The following is a 25,784-nucleotide window of genomic DNA, read 5'->3' on the forward strand; positions in this document are numbered from 1 at the left end:
TGATCTCACTTACCCTCCTTTATTTGAAGAAAAGTTCTAAATAGATTAAAACCATTTGTGCCCAAGAGTCGGTAAGAGTTTATCTGATATTCTACATGTATGTATTTGAACATTACAACAGAGGCCTGGATTCAGCTCATATTTTCATCCAGTGAAATCCTGAAGGATGCTAACAAGTCACTCTCTTTCACAAAAGAACCTGTCGTTAAGTTCAGGTGAGTTTCCCCTCTGCCCTTGTGTTTAGGTTTAGCATTTAAGGAAAACGGCCTATGAGAAGCCGCATCCTGTGTGGGGTCCTAGGGAGAGGGATGGGGGCTCAGTCTGCTTTGGGGTGGGGTGAGGGAGGCTGTAAGGAAAGTGCTCAGCAGCCCCTTGGAGGAGGGAAGGCCTGGTCCCTCATCTTCACCCCTATAGCCTTCCCTCTTCTGGTGGGCTCCCTGACCTCGATTTTACCCTGAGAACGCACCCTTTTTTTCAGTTGCCATCAAGTTGATTCCGACTCATGGCGACCCCATGTATGTCAGAGTAGAACTGTGTCCCATGGGGTTTTCAATGGCTGATTTTTGGGAAGTGGATCACCAGGCTTTTCTTCCAAGATGCCTCTGGGTGAACTTGAACTTTCTGGTTAGCAGCTGAGTGTGTTAACTGTTTACAGCACCCAGGGAGTCCAGGAATGTTCCTAGGGACTTCTTATCATCCATCAGGAGGGTACCCCAACAGAGACAGGAAAAATTCCCAAATTCCTACAGTCTTGAGATCTCCAGTGTCCAGATTAGTAATGCTCACATAGCACTTGGGGTCCCCTTTTGGCTGCTCCTCTGAATCACACTATGTATGGCCTTCTTCAAGCTACAGAACACGAGCAGCTCCTCCCAATGGGACTGTTTCTGGAGCATCTGTAATCCGGCCCTCATCGGACTACCACCAGCCTGTCTGCTCCTTTCAACCTGACAGTGCCTCAGGCAGGCCGGGCCAATGTGTCTGCTAGGGCAGCATGGGACACACTAGTCCAACAGGTGGACACTGTGTTGGACTCAACTGTGCCTCCCCCTCCCCAATTATGTTGAAGTCCTGATCACTGTACCTATAAATATGACCCTATTTGGAAACAGAGTTAATGAGTCCATTAACATACTACAGTAGGGTAGGCCCTAAACCTAATCACTTCTAAATTATAAAAAGAGCAGAACAGATACAGAGACACACATGGGGGAAGGCAGATGCTATGTGAAGACTGCCTACAAGCAAAGGGACATCAGTGATTGCTGCCAGTAACCAGAAGCTAGGAGAGAGGCCCACAGAGGGAATCGACATGGCCAAGACCCTGAATTGGACCTTTAGCTTCCAAAACTATGAGAAAATAAATTTCTGTTCTTTAAAGCCACCCACTTGCGGTGCTTTTTTGTTACAGCAGCGCTAGGAGACTAAGACACCAGTGGAAGAATGGAGGCTGAAGCTGTGTGGTTGCTCTGGCACACTGGTTGGGCGCGGTGCTAGATTCTGAGTACAGGTCAGTCTCGGGATTCACACAAAGGATGACCCATGTGCCAGCGAGGCCCCATCTCCCTGAACCATGACCACATCCCAGAAGGGAAGGAGTTCCGGGCAGAGGGGTGGGAGAAGACAGAGAGATGTCCCTGCTCTTCATTCCTGCCCCTGCCCATGACCCGTGGGCAAACACCTCAACACCCATGCCCCCCAATTCAGAACCCGTGGGAGATTCTGGAGAAGTGGGACACAGACACCACAAAGTTCTCTAACCCTCCAGGCACATCACTTTCCTTCTATTCAAGAGGAAAGGCAGGTAAACATACCACAGGTGGTGCACACAGGCACACATGGGACAGGAATGTAACAAAGCTCTCTCTTCTGCTCTCCACCAGGGAAAGCCAAGGCCAGGTTGGGGATGCTCAAGAAGTCCTAGGATTCCGCCATGAGAGGGAGACCTAGCGTGAGGCTGTGAGAGTGGACAGTTCTCTTTGGACGTCTAGACGAAGAAATGTACTTGCATGGGGAGCAGCTAGAAGGCGGGAGAACAGGCACGGGGGAGACGCTTCCTTTTCATTTTTAAGCTCCGTGAGCCCACCAGCTTGGGCAAGAACCCTGATAAGGGAAGTTGTCTTCAACCATCAGGGATGGTGCAATACCATCCTCTTTTTGACCTAGTTTTGAGGACCTGTCAGGAGGCTGGTCTGTTCTGCTTCCTGAGCAGCTGATTAAATCCACTCTCCAGCCACGCCCCTTAAAGGGTTCTTACACTCCTTGGCTGCTATGCACCCAGCCTAATCTCCTGGGGCCAGGTACCCAACAGCTATGGACAGCCCTTATGCCCCCTGGCCCTGCAGAATCATTCAAATGCCCAATCCTCTGGAAGCCAGCAAAACCTTGCTAACCCATCCTGCTTCCCATACGTCAGCCCTTCCCTACAGTCCCAGCTCGTTAGCTTCTCCCTGGATTCCACCCGTGTAGGCCTGCATCACCGCATGCTGTGCCTCCCTGCCTCTGGCAGCTGGGAGTGTAGCAGACCTAGCTACTATTCATGGCCTCCCTGGCTCCTCTTTCCATGTTGCACCTGACCTGCCATCCCGTAAACCTGTCACAGCAGTGGGCTCGGTGGGCCTGGTTTGAACGAGCCAGCCAGGCGGGGAGGGCGCTGCCACGGTGGACTGGAGCCACACTACAGGAGACAGCCTGGGTGTCGACGCCGCACCCGCCTGCCTTCCACGCTGGCTCCTCTCCCTCTGGACTCCTATGGCCCTGGGAACGGTTGTGCCGTGGAGTTCAGCAAGTGGTTTGGGACAGTGAGTTGGCTGAAAATTCCAGAAGGAGTCTGAAACTGCTGAATGTAGAGATGATTTTTTATGCCCCACAGGAGTCTGCTTCTTGCTCTCCTTGGAATGTGTGGAGCACTTACTTTCCTCAAAGGACAGGAACAAAGTCACACTGTGTGACGCCAGCTCTTGCAACTGTGCTGTCTAGACTCCACGTGCTTCCACTTAACAAACAAAATAAAATAAAAACAAAAACAACCCTTCGCCACAGAGGCACCACTCTGCCATCTTAAAACTATTTCTGGCAGGGGAAGAACGCCTCATTCAGGAGCCCCTGACGGGAGAGCGGTATAGGGAAGAGCCACCTGGGGTGGCCGCACAGCGGGCACAGGGGGCAGGCGCCCGGGAGGGAGCCAGCTCCGGGCCCAGCACACTGCAGCTTCCCCTCACCTGGTGTCTCCTTCTCTATGTCCTGGCATTTCCCAACAAGCAAAGAAGAGGAAAGGAAAAGGCCTCGTGATCTCAAAGAAGCAACCCTTTCTTTAGAATCTGACAGTCCAAGGCTCCCCAGGGAAAATGCAGCTTCAAAATGTCAGGACTGACGCTGGCCGGCCGGCGTGCTGGGCCTTGGAGAGATCGCCCAGCAGTCAGTGCTGATGATCAACTGCAGGATGGAAATGCAACTTTTCACCCAGCTCCTTCTGTGGTTTTCCACTCAGCAATTCAGTCCATTTCTGAAGGCCTATTGTACGCAAGGAGTCCTGCTGGGGCAGTGGTTAAAGAGCTCAGCTGCTAACCAAAGGCTGGCAGTTCAAATCCACTAGCTGCTCCTTGGAAACTTCACAGGGCAGTTCTACTCTGTCCTATAGGGTCGCTATGAGTTGGACTCGTCTCTACAGCAATGGGTTTATTATACGCAAGGCATCTGCTAGAAACACTTTTCTCATAATTTTATTACAGAAGAGCCTGTTATGAGGTGGATTCATTCAAGGAAGTGGTGGTCCTGACGACAGACATCATCACTTTTAATCATCTCATCACTTCTTTTTCAAATACACGTTGTCCAAGAGTCACAGCCAGAAAGGTATTTCCTTTTTCGTCAAGAGCTGCCATTCTCCTTCTTACACGGCCCAGGTGCAAGGGCAGGTCAGAGGGCACAATCATCTCACGTCTACTCCTGATGGAGCAGGGCTCTAGTTATTTACTCCAGTTTTTGAAATAAACATTTCAGTGAACAAGTATAACTAATTTAGAAAAGCTTACTACACGGAGCCAGGCTGGGGGTATCCTAAGGCATGCTACCGACGCTCCTTCAAAGCCTCCAGAAGGGGGTCAGGGGCAGGGAACAGAAGGAGCACAGGGCATTTTTAGGGCAGTGGAACTAGTGTGTGATACTGTAATGGTGGACACAGACGTTTTGCACCTGTCATACCCAAAGGGCTGTACAACACACAGAGTGAGCCCTGATGTAAAGGATGGGCTTTAATGACTAAAACGTATCAATATCGGTTCATCAATTGTAACAAATGTACCACAGGAATGCAAGATGTTAATGACGGGAAACTGTGGGCCGAGGGAGGGGGGCGTACGAGAAGCCTGTATCATCTGCATGCTTTTTCTATGACCCTAAAACTGCACTAAAAGATAAAGTCTATTAAAGTAAATCCCAGATGCTGAAAGGTGAAGAAGGTTGTATGAGGGAAAGCTGGTCTGGCGGATGTTGTGTTGTATGTATTTTTGCAACAATGAGAAAACAAAGAAGAGGATGCATGAGGGCAGATGAAAGCGACACAGCGGCTCAGCCCTTGGGAGCAGCCCCTGCAGCCAGCAGGGCAGACGCGGCCCCAGATTCCACTGCTGGGTCAGCCCAGGCAGATTGGCTAGGCCACACCCCATCCCTGTGGGTGATGGCAGAGAAAACCCTGATGGCTGCTCCTCACTCCCACTGGGCAGGCAGATTCCTGGTCGGATGGCTATGCTCATGACTATGGATGAGAATTCAAATACAAGGCCAGGAGACGGGGCTAAGTGACCGACATCCCTACTATGGAGCAATCTACAACATATTGGGAAGAGGCCTCAAGACAGCCCTGGAGTAAGAAGCTATTCCTTTCCCAGCTGAATAATCCCTAAGAGAACATGCAGACGTGCAAATGCAGAGCTACACGTATGCACACACGTGGTCCTGTGTACGCGTACAGGAATCTGTATGTAATACCTCCTTGGATCTTCCAGGAGAGTTAAGTCCACACTAGTCCGTCTGCAAGTTCCCTGGGAGCTGAAGCCAAGCCTTACCTGGGCACCTTGTCCGTGGCGGCGACACACGTGTGCTGGGACGGGACAGCTTTCCATTTCTTTGCTTCTACCACAAGAGCTTCTGCATCCACCAAGCCAAAGCCATACAGATGGCTAACTGGAAAGACAGGGACTTCAGAACTAGAGCTCCCCCCATTCTCTCCTGGAGGCGGGCAAGGCTGGGCGCCTGCACTCTGCTTTGCTCCCGCCTGGGGCACCTGATCCAGGAACCAGTGGGCACCATGTCATACTAACAGTATCACCCCTTTTGGCTGGAATGGCTCTGAGTGCTCTCCCAAGATTGCCCCCTTGGCAGGACCGGCGTTCTGAGGGCTGCTTCTCTGAGTTAGACTCCTCTGCAGGACTGAGGGCCAGGAGGTGTGTTTTATTTTACGTAGCATAGGAGAAGTGTCGAGAGGGCCCATTGTTGTTGCCGTCAGTGGCTACTGAGTTGACCCCTTACTCATGGTGACTCCATGCACAACAGAATGAAATGTTCCCGGTCCTGCTCCATCCCCCTGATTGGCTGCAACTGGGCCATTGTGATCCATAGTGTTTTTGGAAGTAGAGCGCCAGGCCTTTCTTCCTAGTCTATCTTAGTCTAGAAGCCACGCCAAAACCAGCGCAGCACCATGGCAACACGCAAACCTCCACTGATAGATGTGTGATGGCTGTATATGAGGTGCACCTGCTGGGAACAGCACTCAGGTCTCCTGCATGAAAGGTGAAAACTCTACCACTGACCCGCCACTGACTCCTGAGAGGGCCTAGCACTATCTTTTTCCAGATGAGGACAGCTTTCCTTACATTAAACGGAGTGGTTAGCACTTAGGATTCCAGAATATTAAACCAGAAGAAAGGAACAAAACCTGAGCCCTCTCAGTCCATGGGCTCTGAGTGACACACAGAACCAAACAAGTTCGTGCCCATCTCCTTTCCCGCTGAATTCCCAGGAGCCAAGGAAAGCAGCATCGCGTAGTACACAGACTGTGAGTGCGTGTGAGCTGGCTGAGCCCATGTTTAATTTGGCTACGGCAGGAGAGTTTCAAAGTTTAATTAAGCGGTAAGGTCAAGAACTAGATACGATCTATTTTCCTGTTTAATTAGGCCAAGATTGAAATGTAGGTCAGCTCTTGTTACAGCACACTGCCACCACCAACATTCCTGCCACATAAAAGCGTGTTAGGCCCAGTCAATGGCCTCTTTATGAAAAGGAATGTTCCTTGGAATTTATTGTAACAATACTTGACCTATAATCTACAGATACAAGTATAAGGCTTGGTGTTAAAATAGTTGGACCTGAGCTTCAGAAGGGAAAAAAGTTCTCCCTAATATACCAGAGCTGAATGTAAATCTCTTTCAAGTATCTGATAAGAAGCCAGACAAACAAAGCTAGTGGCAAAGGCCTATAATCACCTGCCACCTCTTTCTCCCAGCTCCAAGGACTCTAAATACCTAGGCTACGAGACCTGGCTGAGGGTTGATTTCATGGTACAGGGGTCCGTATCAAGCTGGCCTAGGGTGGGGGCCCTGCTGCCAGGATCATATACAGATACAGTGGTCCTTTGAGTTACTCTGACAACACAGGGGCTTGCTGACAGAGTTCTATAGTCAGAAAGCGCCTTACACAGCTACCTCAACATCCTCATTGCACAGATGAGGAAGCTGAGGGCTAGTTTCAAAATCACGGAGCTTACTCAGGACTAAGAATGCAAGGTGCCCTTAGGTGGCACACAAACAAACACTGCTTTTAACAGTCATGCATCTGTTTTAACGTGCATTTGAAAAAAAAATATAACTACACATCAAACCCATGATTAAATAGGCAGAATAAAATTTCCTTTTAAAATACATTTCTTTATGTGAAAAAGGTGTGAGTCAACCTAAAGAGAAACAGTCAGTGGCAAAAGTCACGGAGTTGAGGAAACCTGGACTCCAGTGACTTCAGGCTTTTTCCTCAATGCCCAAGCAGAGCTCCAGGGTGCTTTTCTCAAATCGTTACATACTTATTCCTAATTCTGGTGATAGACAACTAATGTGATTTTGGGGATGCTTTTGGGAAGTTCATTATCACCCCTTAATATGGATTCTAGGAGGCCCCCCCCGGGGGCTGGCCAGGGCATGGTGACATGCTTGTCCCTTCCAGGCCACTGAACACTGCACCTTTGTAACCTGCGCCGTTGACTTTCCAGTCGTTTGCCTTCAGGTGAGCCGGCCTGGACGTCTTCACCAGCAGATGCTGGATGTCCCTCCAGGTTAACTGGTTGCTACAATGACAGAACGACAGACAGGTCAGACGGTGATGGCCACACGGGCCCATCGGAGGTGGTACATGGGCGCCCACCCTCAAGTCTGGACTTGAGTGAGTCCCTTAGGCCCCCGGCTGCATTCCTTAGCAATGGCTTATTTCACAACCTCTTTGTACTGGATCTTTCCAGCAATTAAATCCTGAGATAAAGAGCACAACGGATGACCGGAAATCCACAAGCATTAAAAAATCATCCTTGCTGCCAAGCTCTGCTTTCGTTTGCACAAGGAAGTTTGGAAGTATAAAGAAGGAAAATTTTAACATCCTTGTAAATGTTTATTAAATATCTGGGGAGCTATTTTTCAACACAGGAGCCCTGGTGGTGCAATGTTTAAGTGCTCAGCTGCTAATTGAAAGGTCGGTGGCTAAAACTTACCAGCTGCTCTTCAGAAGAAAAGGCCTGGCGATCTACTCCCATAAAGATTACTGCTTAGGAAACCCTATGGGGCATTTCTACTCTGCCCTATAGCAATCGACCCAATGGCACAACAACTTCTCTCACCATAATGAAGGAGTACCATGGCGCACAGTTGTACACTTGGACCACAGTCTGCCCAGACCCACACACTCGCTGTCTACCCACCTCCTTTCATGCAGCCAACTCCCAGGCCTTTGCCTGGTACAGGTAGACTACTGTCCTCCCCTTATCTACCACCCTTTCTGTGAGCCTCCAGGCCAACCTAATCTTTAGAGGAGGATTCTGGTGCCCTCAGTAGCTAAAGGTCTTGCACTGTGGTCAAGGGCACGGAAATGTTTTTCGATGAAGAAGGGACTGATAAGTCCCAAGACTGCCCCAAACAGTGGGACCGCCTTTGCACAATTCTTGCACATGAGGGTCTTTCTTCATTCCTGACATATACTATCTGCAGACCCTCCCTGCACCCCCTGGGAGCTTCTCCACCCAGGACGACCTGGCTCCGCTGTTTCCTTCCACAGCTCGGGGGCAGATCTAGAACACCACCCTGCACAATCAAGCAGCCAGCGATGTGCTGAGATGCCTCAGCAGCTCCAGTCTCCAAAACCGGGCATTTTGGCTCCCTGGATGTCATCTTTTCTTTTCTTGACCAATCCTGTAAGTTTAAAATGCTATAGGTTGACTTTGTTTCAAATGAGGTTTGCTTGATTTGCCACCTGTGAGCTCCTGAGAACGAGCTAGAATGGTGAGGAAGATGACTATCAGAGCTCACCTGCGCCTACAAGGCCAAGGCTAACTGGGCAATCTGGTGGAAAGCAGGGTTTGTTTTCTACTTAATTTTAAATAACAGAATTCCTTGCATATTTCCCATCAAGAAGGGAAGACAAAAAAACAAAAACACAACAGTCAATTCTTAAATATGTGAATGGAACTTTCCACACAAGTAACTGATTATTTAGAATTTTTAGAAGAGCCTCAGGATACAGAAGCCAAGGTTTTGTCCTGCAAACTGAAACTAATTGAGCTGTTCGCTCATTAAAGCGGCAGCACTTCAGCGTTGAGCTCTTTGCCTCCTGCAGATCGGCACGCAAACATACATAATGACACGTATGTGAGCTTCTTAAATATTCTTTTTGAATCACTTGAAATCTCACCTATGACAAATGGCTATGGCAAGTGGCCAGTGGTTCTGGGTAGTTCTGATGTCTAAACTAGAGTTTGCTTTGGACCTCACGATTGATGTGCAGTTAGCTCTTCTTTCTCTCTAATCCCGTCCACATACTAAGAACTTTAGAGGCTTCATTTGGCTTTGACAGACAAAACATCACAATTTTATTGGCAATTTATGAACTAAAGTTCACGAAGCGAAGCCGTGGCAGCCTTCTGTAGGACTTGGTGTGCAGCGCAGAATGGGGAGTAGGCCGGGGTTCTGGCCCAGCCAGCCCCCGGGGCCCTACAAAGTGCAGGGGACTGTGGGCTTTAAACACTAAAAGAAGGGAAGTGGGACTTACTTTGCTTCTAAAGCCAAGGCGATGATGCCTGCCACCATGGGGGCTGAGACCGAGGTCCCCGTGTGGCCGTCGGTGCAGCGCTGACGCAGGTCCGTGGTGACCTGGGTGAGAGGGTGGTGGGAGAGAGGCTAGCTTAGCTCTTAGGAGAAGTCAGAGGTTACGCAAGATGCTGCTCACTGGTGGGTGTGATCCCGGCTCCCAGGAGCAGGACCGGCATTACACCAACACTCCTTAGCAACCAAGGCTTCAGGAATACCTGTCCTCTCCGCTAAATCGCTTTGCTCTAAGCAAGACGAGAACCCACCAGCTGGCAGGGACGTGATTACTGGGGAGTGGAAACAAGGAGACAAGGCAGAGGGAAGACCTGCACCTGGAAGCCACATGCTGGGCGTGAGCTCTGAGAACGGGTAACCTCATTTCATTGAGATTGTCAAAGTGCACGCCCAGGAATGAAGGCAAAGCAAGACAACACAAAGCAGGGCTCTCCACACCATTCTCCTGGGTCTCCTGGCATGTGCCTCACTCTGCTGCCCTGAGAGCCACCATGGGCATGACCATCTGCCACAGCCTTCAGCTGTGACCCCACGTGTCACCCCCACGACCTCAGAGCAGCTAGAAATGGACCATGTGTGCAGGTGACCCCAAAGAGCATTTCTGCCCTTGGCTGGAGGGTCACAGATCAGGTTCTCCAACGGAAAGGGTGGTTTGAAGCTGCAAGTTTGAGGTAGTTTCTTACTGCAGCAATAGGGAACTAATACACTCACTTGTTATGGACAGAATTGTGCACCCCAAAATACGTGCTGTAATCCCTAACCTAGGGTTATAATCCCATTTGGGAATGGGTTGTCTTTGTGTAGGGTGTGTCTTGAGTCAACCTCTTCTGAGGTATAAAAGAGATTAAACAACAAGAGAGCTAGCAGAGATGGGGGAAGAGAGATTCCAAGCCACATGAAGATGACCCAGGGGCAGAAGCTCAGATCTTCCCCCAGAGCTGACAGAGGGAGGAAAGCCTTCCCCTTGAGCTGGCACCCTGAATTCAGACTTCTAGCCTCTTAAGCTGTGAGAAAATAAATTTGTGTCTGTTAAAGCCACCTGCTTGTGGTATTTCTGTTACGGTGGCGCTAAATAACTAAGACTCTCACCAACCGCCAGGCTCCAGTAGCCAATTTGCAAAAACCTTTAGAATAAATTTCCCAGTGTTAACAATCCAGATCTACTTCCAAATGGAGCATCTCCCCTGTCTCACTCTCTCGTGCACACGCACACACACACACACACACACTGGGGTGAAGCCATAAGCTCCACTCCTAGGTTGAGAAAGCCCGTCCTCCCCGCACCCTGCCCACAGTACAAAGAGTACAACAATGCAAGCTCTGACTTGCCCCCATTCACCAGCAGGCCTCTGTCAAGTTTTGGCACGAGCATCTGTTTTATGAGACTCCAGCAAGTCCATGCTCAGGTGAGCAAGATTTCGAAATGAACAGACACCATTCAGAATCTCAGCTGCCCGTCTTGGGGCGTGTGCTCCAACAGAAAAAGAGAACAACAGTCGGAATTAATCCCTGGGCAAACCGGCCCCAGCTATTGCCTGGCTGGCGCAGGGCGCTCAAAGCTGACTTTCCAGCCGGAGCAGGGCAAAGCAGAGACCAGGAAGCCTGTAGGCTCCACGGAAACACGTAAAAAATCCCTGTGCAAATAATTTCTAAAGATGTGGCCACCAGACAGGAGAAATGAAAAGATGCTAGTGAGCTTAAAAATTAAGCCGTGTCTGTCCAGCTCCATGGCCTCATTGTCAAAATGTCTACAACCCAACTTAATGACTGTGCATTTGAATTTGGAATTATTTTGGACTTGAAACCATCCCCCTCTTTTTTAAACAGAAAAGTACATAGGGAAGGAAGAAACACAAACCCCACCCATATACTAAAACAGTTGCTTTTTAAAAGATAACTTTAAAGTTAATTTAAGTGAGCCGAGATCTTGGGTGGTGCAAACGGTCAACATACTCGGCTGCTAACTGAAGCTTGGAGGTTGGAGTCTACCCTGAAGTGACTCAGAAGAAAGGCCTGGCAATCCACGTCCAAACCCAGCCATGGAAAACCCCGTGGAGCACAACTCTACTCTGACACACAGGCATGAGCTGGGGTTGGCTCCAAGGGAACCGATTCTTTTACCAGGCGGAAACCACTGCTTGACTTAAAGCAACGAGGAAAAGTCATTTCCGAGGAAGGGAACGCCTAGAGGAACACTTGATTTCTCCCAGGTTTCAGTGTAAAGCTGGACTTTCTCCTACTCACACACTGAAAATGAACCGGTCAACAGAATCCCAGTTGACATGACCACAGAATTTAAGAACGCTAAAAGGAAGACATCGTGATGAGCGTGGACGAGCATGAACTCCATTCCTACATGATATTTTTAGGGCTCTAAAGCCATGTTGTCTTTGTTATGCACCGTCGAGCTGATCCCGACTCACAGCGACCCTGCAGAACAGAGCACAGCTGCCCTACAGGGTTTCCAGGGCTGGACTCTTCACAGGAGCACGCTGCCACATCCTTCCCCCAAGGAGCAGCTGGTAGGTTTGAACCACCAACTCTTCGGTCAGCAGCCAAGCACTTAACCACTGTGCCACCAGGGTTCTTGTCTAAAGCCATAACAACCAAAAAAGAAAGAAACAAACAAAAACCAAATCTGTTGCCGTTGAGTCAGTTCCGACTCATAGTGACCCTGTAGGACAGAGTAGAACTGCCCCTTAGGGTTTCCACGGAGCAGCTGGTGGATCTGAACTGCTGACCTCTTGGTTAGCAGCTGTACCACTTAACCACTGTGCCAGCAGGGCTCCTCTAAAGCCATAATAATAATAATAATAATAGTAATAAAACCAAACCTGTTGCTACTGAGTTGATTCTGACTCACAGCGACCCTATAGGGTCTAAAGCCATAAAAAAAAAAAAAGCCATAGAGGGTTTTAATTGGTACTCTCATACAAAGAAGAGAAAGGCAGGGTCTGAGGAGAGTTGTCAAGGAACTGGGGTTCCCTTGGAGCTTACTAGTTCAGCGATGGATGAAGCTAGAATTGGGGTTCAGGCATATGCCCTCGACCTCATTCATTTTTTCTTAAAGGGAAAAGAAGCGCATACCTAAACAGTTGGGATGTGTGCCATGCACTCTTGATATGGATTGAACGGTGTCCCCCCAAAAAGTGTGTCACCTTGGCTAGGCCATGATTCCCAGTGTTGTGTGATTGTCTACCATTTTGTCATCTGATGTGATTTTCCTCCGTGATGTAAATCCTACCTCTATGATGTTAATGAGGCAGATTAGAGGTGGTTATGTTAACAAGGCAGGGCTCTATAAGATTAGGTTGTATTTTGTGTCAATCTCTTTTGAGATATAAAAAAGAGAAATGAGCAGAGAGACAGAGGGACCTCCTACCACAAGCAAGAAGAGACAGAAGCGTGAGTGTCCTTTGGATCTGGGGTCCCTGTGCAGGGAAGCTCCCAGATTGATGACAAGGACCTTTACCCACAGCCAACAGAGAAAGCCTTCCCTTGGAGCTGGCACCCTGAATTTGGACTTTTAGCTTTCTGAACCGTGAGAGAATAAATTTCTCTTTGTGAAAGCCATCCATTTGTGGTATTTCTGTTACAGCGGCACTAGGTGACTAAGACAACTCTCCACCTCACAAAACAAAACAAAAACAGCGGCTATGGAGTCGGCTTCAACTCCTGGTGACCCATGTGTGTCAGAATAGAACTGTGCCCCATAGGGTTTTCAAAGGCTCGTTTTTCAGAAACGGATCACCAGGCCTTTCTTCCAAGGTGCCTCTGGGTGGACATGAACCCCCGACCTTTCAGTTGGCAGCCAAGCATGTTAACCATTTGCACCACCCAGAGACTCCAACTCGCCAACCAAACTCACTATTTTCCGCTCATAAAAGGCGCCGCTGCTGTAGGTGGTGGCCAGCGTCGATGCACACTCCTCCAGGTACCAGGGCTTGTACCCGTTCTCGGTGGTGCTGCTTACGGAGATGGTGTAGATGCTGTTGGTGTAGCCATCACAGGAGCAGTAGTCGCCCTCTCGCCCGCCGTTCCCAGACGCCCAGACGAAAATGGAGCCCAGGCCCTGCCGGCCCTGGTGGGGGAGAAGTGCAATGTCAGGCGGGGCAGCAGACTCCAGCAGGGCCGCGTGGGGCTGGGGGGTACACCGGCCTGGAGTCCCCGCCATAAAGTTCCTGCACAGGGGAAGGAGTGAGCTTCAGGACAGCACAACGCTGCGCGCAGGACCTGCTCTAGGGGAGCTCGGTTGATGCTAATGAAGTGCGTTTACCCGTGGCAACAGCCTTACACTACAAAATCACAGGATGGTAGTGTGGGAAAGCCCTCGAAAGACCCCTCTATTCGTCACAGGCATGTCGAAGGAACTAATACAAGCAGTACTGTTTCCAAAAAATGTCTATATGATTTCCATTATCATGACCCATAATGAAAAAGACCAAGCAGTGTCACAAGCAAGTCTGCGGTGGCACATGATGGCTGAATTTATCACTTCAATTTTTCCAGACTGAAAGAGCTGGTCTTGTGGGGAGAGAAGGAATGTGATGGAAACCGCGGCTGAAGATGTGCCCTTTTTTAAAGAGCAAGCTAACTTTGCAGAGAGTGGGGAGAGAAGGAATTCTGGGTGATGCACGAACAGGCAAGAAGGGCCATGGTGCAGACTGCCCGTGGCTGCTCGGGATGTCCCATCAGAGCTCCTGGAGTCTCCACCACAGGTGAGCATTGGAGAGGTCAGGTCAGGCCACCGCCAGTGGGTCCACCTATGAGTAGGTTTTGTTTTGTAAGAATGGACACAGGAAAGCAAGTCTTTGAAAGACAGTGGTGGACCCGGGTGAGTCCCTGGGCCTCTATTCTACTCCACGCCGGCAGGACCAACGACTTCTGACAAAGCCCAGTGGTCACTGTGGTCACAGACTCAGTTAACTGTGAACAGATTAGACTGACCTGACTGGTTCAGTCCAAATGGCTGGACTAGTTGGCCGAGTACAGCCCCAGCCCCTGGGAAACAGTGCCAACACCATCCCCACGTAGAACTGGGCTTAGTGGACAGTGACAGTGGCATCCTTACCGAGAACTCTCTTTCCAAGCCACATGGGAGAAAATTGGTGCTTATGCCCAACATTTGGCCAATTTCAAGATAACCTGCAACACAACTCTGTATTTCCTGTGGAGCCCAACTGAGTCCGTACTGCTGCCTGGAAGCATTATAATCACCCTTAGAACATTCCAGACCCAGGTTCGCTGTGCAGGCACGCCTGCTCCATAAGCCCTCGCTGCTCTAGCACAGAGACCAAGGGGACTTATGGTTCTCTGGCCTCTTTGTGCCTGTTTTGCCATAACTCTTTCTAACATGTCCTCCTGAGGGCTCAAGAGAGCCCACAGGAAGGTGCCTGGTGTTCACTCAGCTCTGCAGCTTAAGGACACCACATTTACGGCTGCTTTCTACATCTCAAAGGTACAGTTGATGGGCCAGGGCCAAAAACTTAACCTTCTGGAAAAAAGGTGCAGAGTACTAAGGAAATGGGTGTGTTCATGCATCTAACCAGCTGTAGCAAATGATGAATCAGAAGCTCGTTGAAAACCACTAACATCCAAATGGGAAGGCGTTCAGCCCATCACCTGAGCAGCTGCCACTGAGCCGACTCTGACTCGCGGCTGCATGTGTGTCAGGGCACAACTGTGCTCCACAGGGTTTTCAGCGGCTGGTTTTCGGAAGCAGATCACCAGGCTTTTCTTCAAGGCTTCTCTGAGTGAACTTGAACCACCAACCCTTCCACTAGCAGCCAATGTGTTAACCATCTACACCGCTGAGGGGCTCCTAATCCATCACAGCCAAGCCTTATTCCATGTGAGAATTATCTCTAAGACACGGTCACCCCTGACTGCCTATCCCACTCAGAATTACTTAGAAAAGGTTGTCATTGTGCAAAGTACAACACACCCGATTGCTCCAGGAGCATTGAGAAGGCGTGAAACTGCACTTCTCAAACTCTGATGTGCTCACGAATCCCCTGGGGATCAGCAGGCCTGGGGTGGCCCTGAGATTCTGCATTTCTAACAGCTACAGGTGGTGCCAGTGGGGCTGGGCTGGGGCCCCACGTAGAGCAACAAGGCCTGATGGGCCGGCAGTCTGAGTCTTTCCACCCTACACTAGGCATCCGCTACAAGACCAAGGAGTTCTCCCAGGCGGCAGGGCGCCCACAGCTCCTTCTGTTTGTACAACAGCTTTCTGGAAAGAGGACATGGACACCAGCGGCAGGAAACACCAGGGCCAAGGTGTCAGGGGATGTTTTGAGCTGTCTCTGAGGACTGCGTGTTCACCTCCACATCTTCCACACAGAGGGGAGCCACAGGGCAGAGCTATAGGACATGTCAGTCCCAACAGTGAGCTTGCACTTCTGCTCAGCCAAGTCACACTGAGCCCATCCAAACGCATTTCGGGGTCTTGCCTAGGAGGAGGAGCGTGTATCTGTGAGCTCAGTGCCTGCCACCTTGACAAGGCCAGTGTTTTTAGCCATGCGACAATCTCCCCTCGGAGCGATGAGCACGTGAGGAAGAGGGCTTCGTAAGGACCAACGTGGAACAGATCTTTTATGCCAAACCATGGCTTGTTTTTAACATGAAATCTGCCATTTAAACTATTCTACAGTGTACAATCCTGTCCCGTTAATCCAACTCACAATGCTGTGCAACCATCACCACTATGTTTCCAAAACTTTTTTATACTCCAAACAGAAACTCTGTATCCATTAAGCAGCCACCTCGCCTTCCTCCCCCTCCAGCCCTTGGTAACGTCTATTGTCTTTCTCTCTGCATTTGCCTATTTAGGTATTTCATATAAGTGGCATCATTCAGAGTCCCTGGGGTGGCACAAAGGCTCTGCAATTGGCTATTAACCTAAAGGCTGGAGGTTCGAACCCACTCAGCGGGACTGCAGAAGGAAGGCCTGGCAATCTGCTTCTGTAAAGATTACAGCCAAGAAAACCCTATGGAGCAGTTCTACTCAGTAACACGTGGGCTCGCCGTGAGTCAGAATCAACTTGATGGCAGTGGGTTGGGTTTTGTTTTGGGGATAAGGAAAGCATATAATATTTGTCCTCTTGCGTCTGGCGTATTTCACTTGGTGCTACTGCGGCTTTTAAAGTCTCCTACCACCCCAACCGGAAACCCTGGTGGTGTAGTGGTTAAGTACTACGGCTGCTAACCAAGAGGTCAGCAGTTCAAATCCACCAGGCGCTCCTTGGAAACTCTAAGGAGGGCAGTTCTACTCTGTCCTATATGGTTGCTATGAGTTGGAATCGACTTGATGGCACTGGGTTTGGTTCGTTTTGGTACCACCCCAACCACCATCATCCACTGAAGACTTAAGTTAGATTTTACAGAAAAAGAGCTCGGGTGACAAATGGGGCCCGGGGAGGAGAAACAGATGGGGATGAGGTTTGGTTCGAGACCATCAAATCTGCAGGAGGATGTTCACTGACAGGTTTAGACAGCTGCAATTTAAGTCTCCCTGTATGACATATTTTACTTCAGAACGACAAAAAAAGAAAGAAATGACCTCAGTATTTCAAGAAACCGTGACAAGAATGACGGGGGAACCACATGGTTCCGCCTGAAACTTCCCCACTCTCTGACAGCTCCATGAAGCAGGCTCTGCTGACAATCTGGGATGCAGATTCTCACGGGTTCAGCTGGCACAGGCCTGAGTGAGGCAGAGAACCAAAACAACCATTTGACTGCTGCAAAGAAGACCCCCAACAAAACAAAGCCATCAGGTCTCCCCTCCTGTCAACAGGGCACCCTGTCCTAGCATCATATCTTTAGAAACAGCAGAGGTTCAGGAAGACAGCCATTCAAAGCAGTATCTTCCACAGAGAAAATGCAGCTGTAACTTAGCTACCCTCTCTGAGCTTAAATTAAGTTTCATTCTTATTGTTTGCTCCATCGAGTCAGCCCCCGACTCGAGGTGACCCCACGCACAATGCGAGGAGACGCTGCCTAGTCCTGCGCCATCCCTATGACAGGCTGCAGATCAGGTCATCGTGATGCACAGAGTTTTCGCTGCCTAATTTTCAAAGTAGGTCGCCAGGCCTTTCCTCCTAGTCTGTCTTAGTCTGGAAGCTGACTGAAACGTGTTCAGCATCATAGCAACACACAAGCGTCCACTGACAGATGGGTGGTAGCTGTGCTGGAGGTGCACTGGCCAGGAATTGAGCGTGGGTCTTCAGCATGGAAGGAGAGAATCCTACACTGCCTGCCTCATAAGTTTCATTGTAAGGATGCAAGGATATTTACAGCTGTTATCACAAGCGAGATTCACATGGTTCGGTGGGTGGCCGAGTTCTGGAGAGACCTGATTTGTTTTGTGGGGAGGCTCCCAGAGGGCAGCTGCAGGCTCTGCACTGCGCATCTTGGTAATCAATAATCCTGACTGGAGCAAAGTTTTCATGCAGTCACAGAGATAAAGGGAAGCTGTCACGTGTCCCAAGCACGAGCAAGAGTTCAAATGCTACAGATACATGTGCGTCTGTGTCTTCCCTCTTCTTTTACTTTTATTCTCAAAAAACTGCAAGTTCCCAGAGAGTCTGGGAGATCACTAAGCTCTATGGGACAGCCACACGGACACCCCACTTTTGGCCAGTAGGAGGTTCTCAGGCATCCAAGGCAGGGGAGGATGGCTGAGAAGGAAGCAGCTTACCTCCACTTCACACCTGGGGAGCAGCCCCTCATCCATGTCCAGAGAAGTGCAAACCAGCCTCCCCTGGGCAGGGGGTGGAGGCCTGGGTCTGAGACCCCAGGCCTGAGAAGTATTCAGGAAATGGGAGAAAGCTCCAGAGGGCATTCGGGGATGGAGCAGAGAGCACTGGGGGCATTTTAGGAGACAAATAGTCAGCCCCCATGACAGGAAATGAATAGACAATGACCAAACCCAATATATCTAGAAATAGCAAAGAAATCGTGCTATTGAGAAAAAGGGAATCGTGAAAAAGCGTTGCTCCCCTGTGGAACCTGAGCTGGGACAAAGAAAAACTTTTTTTAAATGCAAGCCTCCTGATACTATCTGCTCTTAAAAACCACATTAAAAAAAAATTCTATTTATTTTGTTATTGTTGAGAATATGCACAACAAAACATACAGCACTTCAGCAGTTTCTCCATGCACCATTTAGTGACACAGATCACACTCTTTGAGTTGTGTAACCATCCTCACCCTCCTTTTCTGAGTTGTTCTTCCCTCATTAACATAAACTCACTGCACCCTATGGTTTCTATCTAATCTTTCGAATTGCTGTTATCAATTTGGTCCCATATGGATAATTCTTTAAAGAGCATAATACTGAAGGCAGATATGTTTTACTAGTAAAACTAAACCAGTGTTCGGTTTTAAGGAGACTTCAGAGGATATTTTTGGTGTAAGGTTTAAAAATCATCTCAGGGCAATAGTTTCAGGGGTTCATCCAAGCTTCATGGCTCCAGGAAGTCTAGAGTCCATGAAAATTTGAAATTCTGTTCTGCATTTTCCCCTTTTTGATCGGATTCTTCTATGGAATCTTGGCTCAAAATAACCAGTAATGGTAGCCGAGCACCATCCAGTTCTGGTCTCACGGCAACGGAGGCAGCTGTTCACGGTGGCAATTAGCTACACATTCCACAGCCTCCTTCTATTCCTGACTCTACTTCTTCCTCTATTGTTCTAGGTAAATGGAGACCAATTGTTGTGCCTTGGATGGCCACTGCAAGTTTTTCAGACCTCAGGCACTATGCAATGAACTAGAAGGTAGAAAAGAAGCACTGAACATGTTACTAGACCAATTAACTGGGATGTCCGATTAAACCATGACCCTAAACCTCCAAACTAAGAAATCAAATCCCATGAGGTTTTTGGTTGTACATACGCAGCCTCAGCAGCTACTCTTTTCTGTTGTTGTGGTTGTAAATGCATCTATCACACAACTTTTGACAAACCACGTTTTAATCAATGTGCGTGGGTTACAGTAAGATAAGAACTTAAAAAAATGTTTTAAATATGTAAATACTACAGTGGGCTCGACTCTCTCCATCCCCACTCTCCCATCCTGCTCAGAGAAGCCAGAAGTATGAACGCTGGCCCCTGGCTTCCTGCAGGACCTGCCAGCAATCTCCAGCCACGCCTTGGGCTCTAGGCGGGGTCTTGTTGGACCACCCAGGTCCACCAAAGACTTGGACCACAGCTCTTTTTGTCTCCTCCACGGAGCCGTCCTCGCTGGGAAATCTGCCTTACATCCCACTTTTAAGAACAGATGCATCTCCTGGCCTCCTTCCCATTCCCTAGGGTCCAGAATTGATGGTGACAAGTGGCTGGAAGGGAAAGTGGATCCCCCACCCCCACAGGTTGTCTGTGGAGAACCAGCTGCTTAGAAGCTCATTCTCTTTAGTGTGGTGAGGCTCTACCCAAGAAACTATACACGTTGGGTCCCATGCTGGAAGTTGTCTGAGGCCACTCTTGCAACCCCTGTGTATTTTGAGTGCCTTCCAACCTAGCGGGCCTCAACTTCCAGCACTATATCAGACAGCATCCTGTTGTGATCCACAAGGTTTTCACTGGATAATTTTTGGATGTAGATTGCCAGGTCTTTCTTCCTAGTCTGTCTTAGTGTGGCAGCTCTGCTGAAACCTGCCCACCATAGGTGACCCTGCTGGTATTTGAAATACTGGTGGCATAGCTTCCATCACCCCAGCAACATGTATCTCCCACAATATGACAGGCTGACAAATGGGGGTGGCATTAAACCTTGATGACCTGCTATGGTGGGGTGCTGGGTTAACTCATTGCTCATAAGGGAACTGGAAACTTTCACAGGTATTTCTGTGGGCAGGTGGACTGAGGCCCAAGACGTCCTTTCCGTCAGCACTGGACAAATAACAGGTCAGGGCATCTGACTGAGACCCTTACCACTCCCCCGATGCAGCCCTCACCCAGGCAGGCAGACTCCCAGGCAGAGTCCTGGGGCTGACCTGATGACAGCAGGCGCTCGCTGGGGCAGCAACACCAGAATGAGTGGAAACACTTACGCTCCAGAAGGCAAACAGCCCCGCCCTGAGCCCCCACACGTGCCCTCCCTCACGCTGCTCCCGACTGCAGGGCCTGCCCGTCCTGTGTCAGAGCTCTGGCCGGCACCGGCTGTCACTACGGTCACCGTCGCACCCCCGCCCCGGTGCCCACCAGCCGCCACTACGGTCACCGTCGCACCCCCGCCCCGGTGCCCACCAGCCGTCACTACGGTCACCGTCGCACCCCCGCCCCGGTGCCCCCACCGCCTGGCTCCGCAAACCTTTTTAATGCCGTACTCGAAGGCCTGCTTGGCCAGCCGGCCAGGCCCATCCACCGTCTTCCCGTCATCGTCTGGCCCCCAGCTCGCACTGTAGATGTCGATGTAGTTGGGCCGGATGCCGAGCGACTTCGCTTCCACCACGTCGGTCACGTCGCCGTCCAACATACGGATGCCTGGAAGCACAGGGGCGGCGGGGCGTGAACGGGCCACGTGGACTGTGCGCAAGCGCTGCCGGGAAAGGCCCGCGTCGGCCAACGGTGGCGCTGTGCGGCCAACGGTGGCGCTGTGTGCACGCCACCTGGGGCAGGAAGGCGTCTTTCCGAAGTTACTCTGGAAGTCCTTCTCCCGTTCTGTGCTGGCTGATGGGAAAGTATGAAAATGACACCCCAGGCCGCTGTGTGAAGCGTTCCTAACGCATGAAAGCAATCAAAGAAACAAAGCGTCTTCAAAACATGGGGGTTAATCAATTTCCCCCGGTACCGTGGTGTTATTTTAAAAACTAACATTCCTATAGCAGAGCTCCAGAATCTTTTTCAGTCTTCCTAGCAGTTAACAGTTGATACTTATTTCTCTCCCTTTTATTATTCCACCTCTGATTTATAATAGGGTCATTATGAATCAGAATCTACACGACAGCAGCGGGTTTCATTTTTTTTTTTTTTTTTTTGGTTATGAACCAAACAATGGGCTTTTAATCGGGAAGAGAGCAGCCGACCCCCTGGCCTATCACAGAGAGAGAAGCAGGTCTTGGATTCACTCGTCATCTCACCTGTCTATTCAAGTTCCTTGTGTTCTGGAGAGTGCTCAGGATCTAAGTTGAGGGAGTGAAGGTTTCTCAAGGGCACCCCAGTGGCGAGAGGGTGAGTGGGGTGTGTGTACCTTCCTTATTGGGCAATCCATCCCTGCACCCAGCAGCATCACAATGTATGTTCTTCTCTAGTGCACATGGATCATTTTCCAGGATAGACCATATCTTAGGTACAAACCAAGTCTCAATAAATTTAAAGAGATTGAAATCATGCAAAGTATCTTTTCCACTCAATGGAGTGAAGCTAGAAATTAACAAGGAGAAAGAAAACCAGAAAATACACAAATATGTGGAAAATAAATAACACACTATTAAGCAGCCAATAGGTCAAAGGAGAAATCAAGAGACAAATTAAAGAAAGAGTACTTAGAGTTGAATGAGAGTGAAAACACAACATACCCAAACCTATGGGATACAGCGAAGGCAGTACTCAGAGGAAAATTTATAGCAATAAATGCCTACATTAAAAAAGAAGGATCACAAATCAATGGCTTAACTCTACACCTTGAGGAATTAGAAAAGGAAGAGCTAACTAAGCCCAGAGTTACCAATAAATAAATAAATAAGATCAAAAAGAAATAAGTCAAAGAGTAAAAAAACTATAAAGAAAATCAATGAAACCAGGAGTTGTTTTTCTAAAAAAGATCGCTAAAATTAACAAACCTTTGGTTAGACTGACAAAGAAAAAGAGACAAGATGTAAATATCTAAAACTAGAAAAGAAATTGAGGACATTACAACCAACCCTACAGAAATAAAAAGGTTTGTAAGTTAGTACTATGAACAGCTGTATGCCAACAAGTTAGATAACTTAGAGAAAATGGACAAAGTCCTTGAAACACAAACTTCCTACACTGACTCAAGAAGAAATAGTGGATCTCAGCTGACCTTTAATGATTGATGAGATTGAATCAGTAATCAAAAGCCTCCAAAAAAGAAAAGTGCTGGACCAGATGGCTTCACTGAGGAATTCTACCAAATATTTATAGAGGAAGTGACTCAAATCCTATTTAAACATTTCCAAAAAATAGAAGAGGAAAGAACATTACCTAACTCGTTCTATGAGGTGAATATTACCCTGACACCAAAGCCAAAGACACCACAAGAAAACTAAAGACCAATATTCCTAATGAATATAAATGCAAAAATATTAAAAAAAAAAAAATACTAGCGAACCAAATCCAAAAATATAATAAAAGGATTATATACCATGACCAAGTGGAATTTATCTCAGGAATGCAAGAGTGGTTCAACATTAGATCAATCAATGTAATATGTCACATTAACAAAACAGGAAAAGAATCACCTGTTCATCTCCATAGATGTAGAAAAAGCATTTCACAACATTCAACACCCTTTCATGATAAAAACACTCAACAAGATAAGAAGACAAGGGAAGTTTCTCAAAATAATAAAGGGCATCTATGAAAAACCTACAGCCAACAGAATATTCAATAAAGACTTAGAACTTTCTCACTAAGATCAGGAATGAGACAGAGACGCCTACTCTCATCACTGCTACCTGACATCATTGTGGAAGTCCTAGCCAGAGCAACCAGGCTTAGGAAAAAAAAAAAAAAAAGATATCCAAATTGGGAAGAAGGAAGTAAAACTATTCCTTTCTGCAGATGACATGAGCCTATACATACCCCTTGCCGTCAAGTCAATTCCGACTCATAGCAACCCTGTGGGACAAAGTAGAACTGCCCCACAGAGTTTCCAAGGAGTGCCTGGTGGATTCAAACAGCCGAGCTTTTGCTTAGCAGCCAAAGCACTTAGCCACTACGCCTATACATAGAAAAACCCAATTAATCCACAAGAAAGCTATTACAGCTAATCAATGAATTTGGCAAAGGTCAATACACGAAAATCAGCTGGGTTTCTATACATTAGCAATGAGCATGTGGAAAAGAAAATTAAGGAAACAGTACCATTTACAATAGCATCTAAAAGAATAAAAGTACCAAGAAATAAATTTAGCCAGGAAGGTGAAAGACATGTACACAGAAAACTATAAAACATTACGAGAAGAAATTACAGATCTAAATAAATGGAAGGACATTCTGTGTTCATAGACTGGAAGGCTTAATATAGTTAAGATATCAATACTACCCAAAGCAATCCATAACTTCATTGAAATCCCCATCAAAATTCCAACAGCCTTCTTTGCAGAGATAGAAAAGCCATTCCTCAAAGTTATATGGAGGGGCAAGGGACCCCAATTGCTAAAGCAATCTTGAAGAAAAGGGGTGAGAGGGAGGGGGAAAAATGGGGAGTTTTTGCTTTGGTGGCAGTGAGCTTATGATAGTGGTGGTAGAATAATTTGGAAAACGATAGCAAGAATGGCTAGACAACTTAAAGAATGTAATCAACGTCACTGAATTGTCCATACAGAAATTGTTGAGATGATATGTTTTATTATGTATATTTTCAAAACAATTAAAAAAAAAAAAGAACCAGAAAAGGGGTTCTGGGAACTGAACTGTGTTCCCTGAAAAAGGTATGTTGAAATCCTAACTCCTGGTACCTGTGGATGTGACCCTGCTTGAAATAGGGTCTTGAATATGTTATCATTTAACATGAAGTCATACTGGAGTAGGGTGGGTCCTAATCCTACATGAGTGGTCTCTTTATAAGAGAGAAGAGACAGAGAGACAAACAGGGAAGATGGCCATGTGAAGACACATGTACAAGCTGAGGAAAGTCTGGCACTGTCAGAAGCTGTGACAGACAAGAAAGGATATTCCCCTAGAGTCTTTGGAGAAAACATGGCCCTCCGGACACCCTGATTTTAGACTCCCAGCCTCCTGAACTGTGAGACAATAAATTTCTGTCTTTACAAGCTACCCACTCTGTGGTACTTTATTACGGTAGCCCTAGGACACTAAGACAGAGGACTTTTTTTTTTTTTTTCTGTTTATAAGAATAGTATACAGGTAGTCCCTGGCTTATGACATATTCGAGTTACATCAAATCATGCTTATGACCATCAGTGTATCTGGAAACTGCATCTTCCTGGGAGGAAGTTATGGGAAAATGCATGCAGGGGATTTGAAAAAACTTGCTGAGTTATGTGAACTTAGACCAATTTTAAATGAATTGGGAATCTCTACTCCAGAGGAGCTCGGTCTTGGCAAAGTGTGAACTCCCATGGATGGCTTCCCAAGGATGTATTGGTGTTGCTACTTGATTGTAAACAGTTACCTGGAAATAATGGGAATAAAATATCACCTTATTTGAATAAGTTTTCATTTACTGAGTATCAGACCATGTAATGGAACTTGTACCTTAACAAAGGGAAACAAATTTGAACTGAACTAACCAACTAACCAACCAACTAACCTAATTAAAAGAGATGGTATAGGGCCTCCAGCAAGAAGACCCACAGCAAGGACATCCTGGGAGGTAAGATCCTCCCTTCTGGTTGCTCAGGGACAAAGGTTTTACGTGTATTAAATCTATTGTCCATCAATTTAAACTGTCATCGTTGGAGATGCCTTGAGGTCACTTTTGATTGAAAATTGGTGGGCAGAGATCCCTAACACAGTTCAAGAGGACATCCAAGCAGCCAACAAATACACGAAAAGATGTTCATGATCGTTAGCCATTAGTGAGATGTTAATCAAAACTACAATGGGGTACCATCTTATCCTGGCTAAAATGGAACTGATTAAAAACAAAAACAGATAACGAATGTTGGCAAGGATGTGGGGAACCCTTGTCCATTGCTGATGGGACTGTGAAATGGTAAAACCACTATGGAAAATGGTATGGTGCTTCCTCAAAAAACTAGACCTAGAACTACCCTGTGATCTAGCAATCCCACTCCTAGGTATATACCCTATAGAAATAAGAGCCATGACACGAATAGGCATATGCACACCCATGTTCATTGCAACTTTATTCAGAATAGCAAAAAAAAAAATGGAAACAACTGAAGTGCCCACCGATGGAGAAATGGATAATCAAAATGTGGTATAGAATACAATGGAATACTATGCAACCATAAAGAGCAAAGATGAGTCTGCAAAATGTGTAACATGGATGGACCTGGCAGACATAATACTAAGGGAAATAAATCAAGCACATAGGACAAATATTGTATTTCTGTTAATGATGGGAAAAGTGGTGCCAAATGTGGGTATAGTGAGTATAGCATGACTAAAGTAAATGATGTCACTGAGAAGCACTTAAGAGACATATATAAGATGGTAACAACTCCAACAAAGACCAAAAAATGAGCGTACGATCACATGTGGATGGGTATAGGCATATAGGTATATGGGTAGGTACTGATATATACCTATGTG

The 25,784-nt window shown here is 47.7% G+C and overlaps 1 protein-coding gene across 2 annotated transcripts in view; it reads right to left on the minus strand.

Moving 5' to 3' along the window:
* Window positions 1–25,784, minus strand: part of PCSK6 (proprotein convertase subtilisin/kexin type 6) — a 269,265-nt gene that overhangs the window by 103,727 nt on the left and 139,754 nt on the right. For both annotated transcript variants that reach the window (XM_049906076.1, XM_049906075.1), the window contains exons 7-11: window positions 20,668–20,840; window positions 13,222–13,434; window positions 9,301–9,401; window positions 7,230–7,333; window positions 5,067–5,184 (exon numbers count right to left, since the gene is read on the minus strand). In XM_049906076.1, the coding sequence (XP_049762033.1) occupies window positions 5,067–5,184; window positions 7,230–7,333; window positions 9,301–9,401; window positions 13,222–13,434; window positions 20,668–20,840 (709 nt within the window). The remainder of the gene's footprint in view (window positions 1–5,066; window positions 5,185–7,229; window positions 7,334–9,300; window positions 9,402–13,221; window positions 13,435–20,667; window positions 20,841–25,784) is intronic.

The sequence above is a fragment of the Elephas maximus genome, chromosome 13 (assembly GCF_024166365.1).
Source record: "Elephas maximus indicus isolate mEleMax1 chromosome 13, mEleMax1 primary haplotype, whole genome shotgun sequence".
NCBI classification, from domain to species: domain Eukaryota; kingdom Metazoa; phylum Chordata; class Mammalia; order Proboscidea; family Elephantidae; genus Elephas; species Elephas maximus.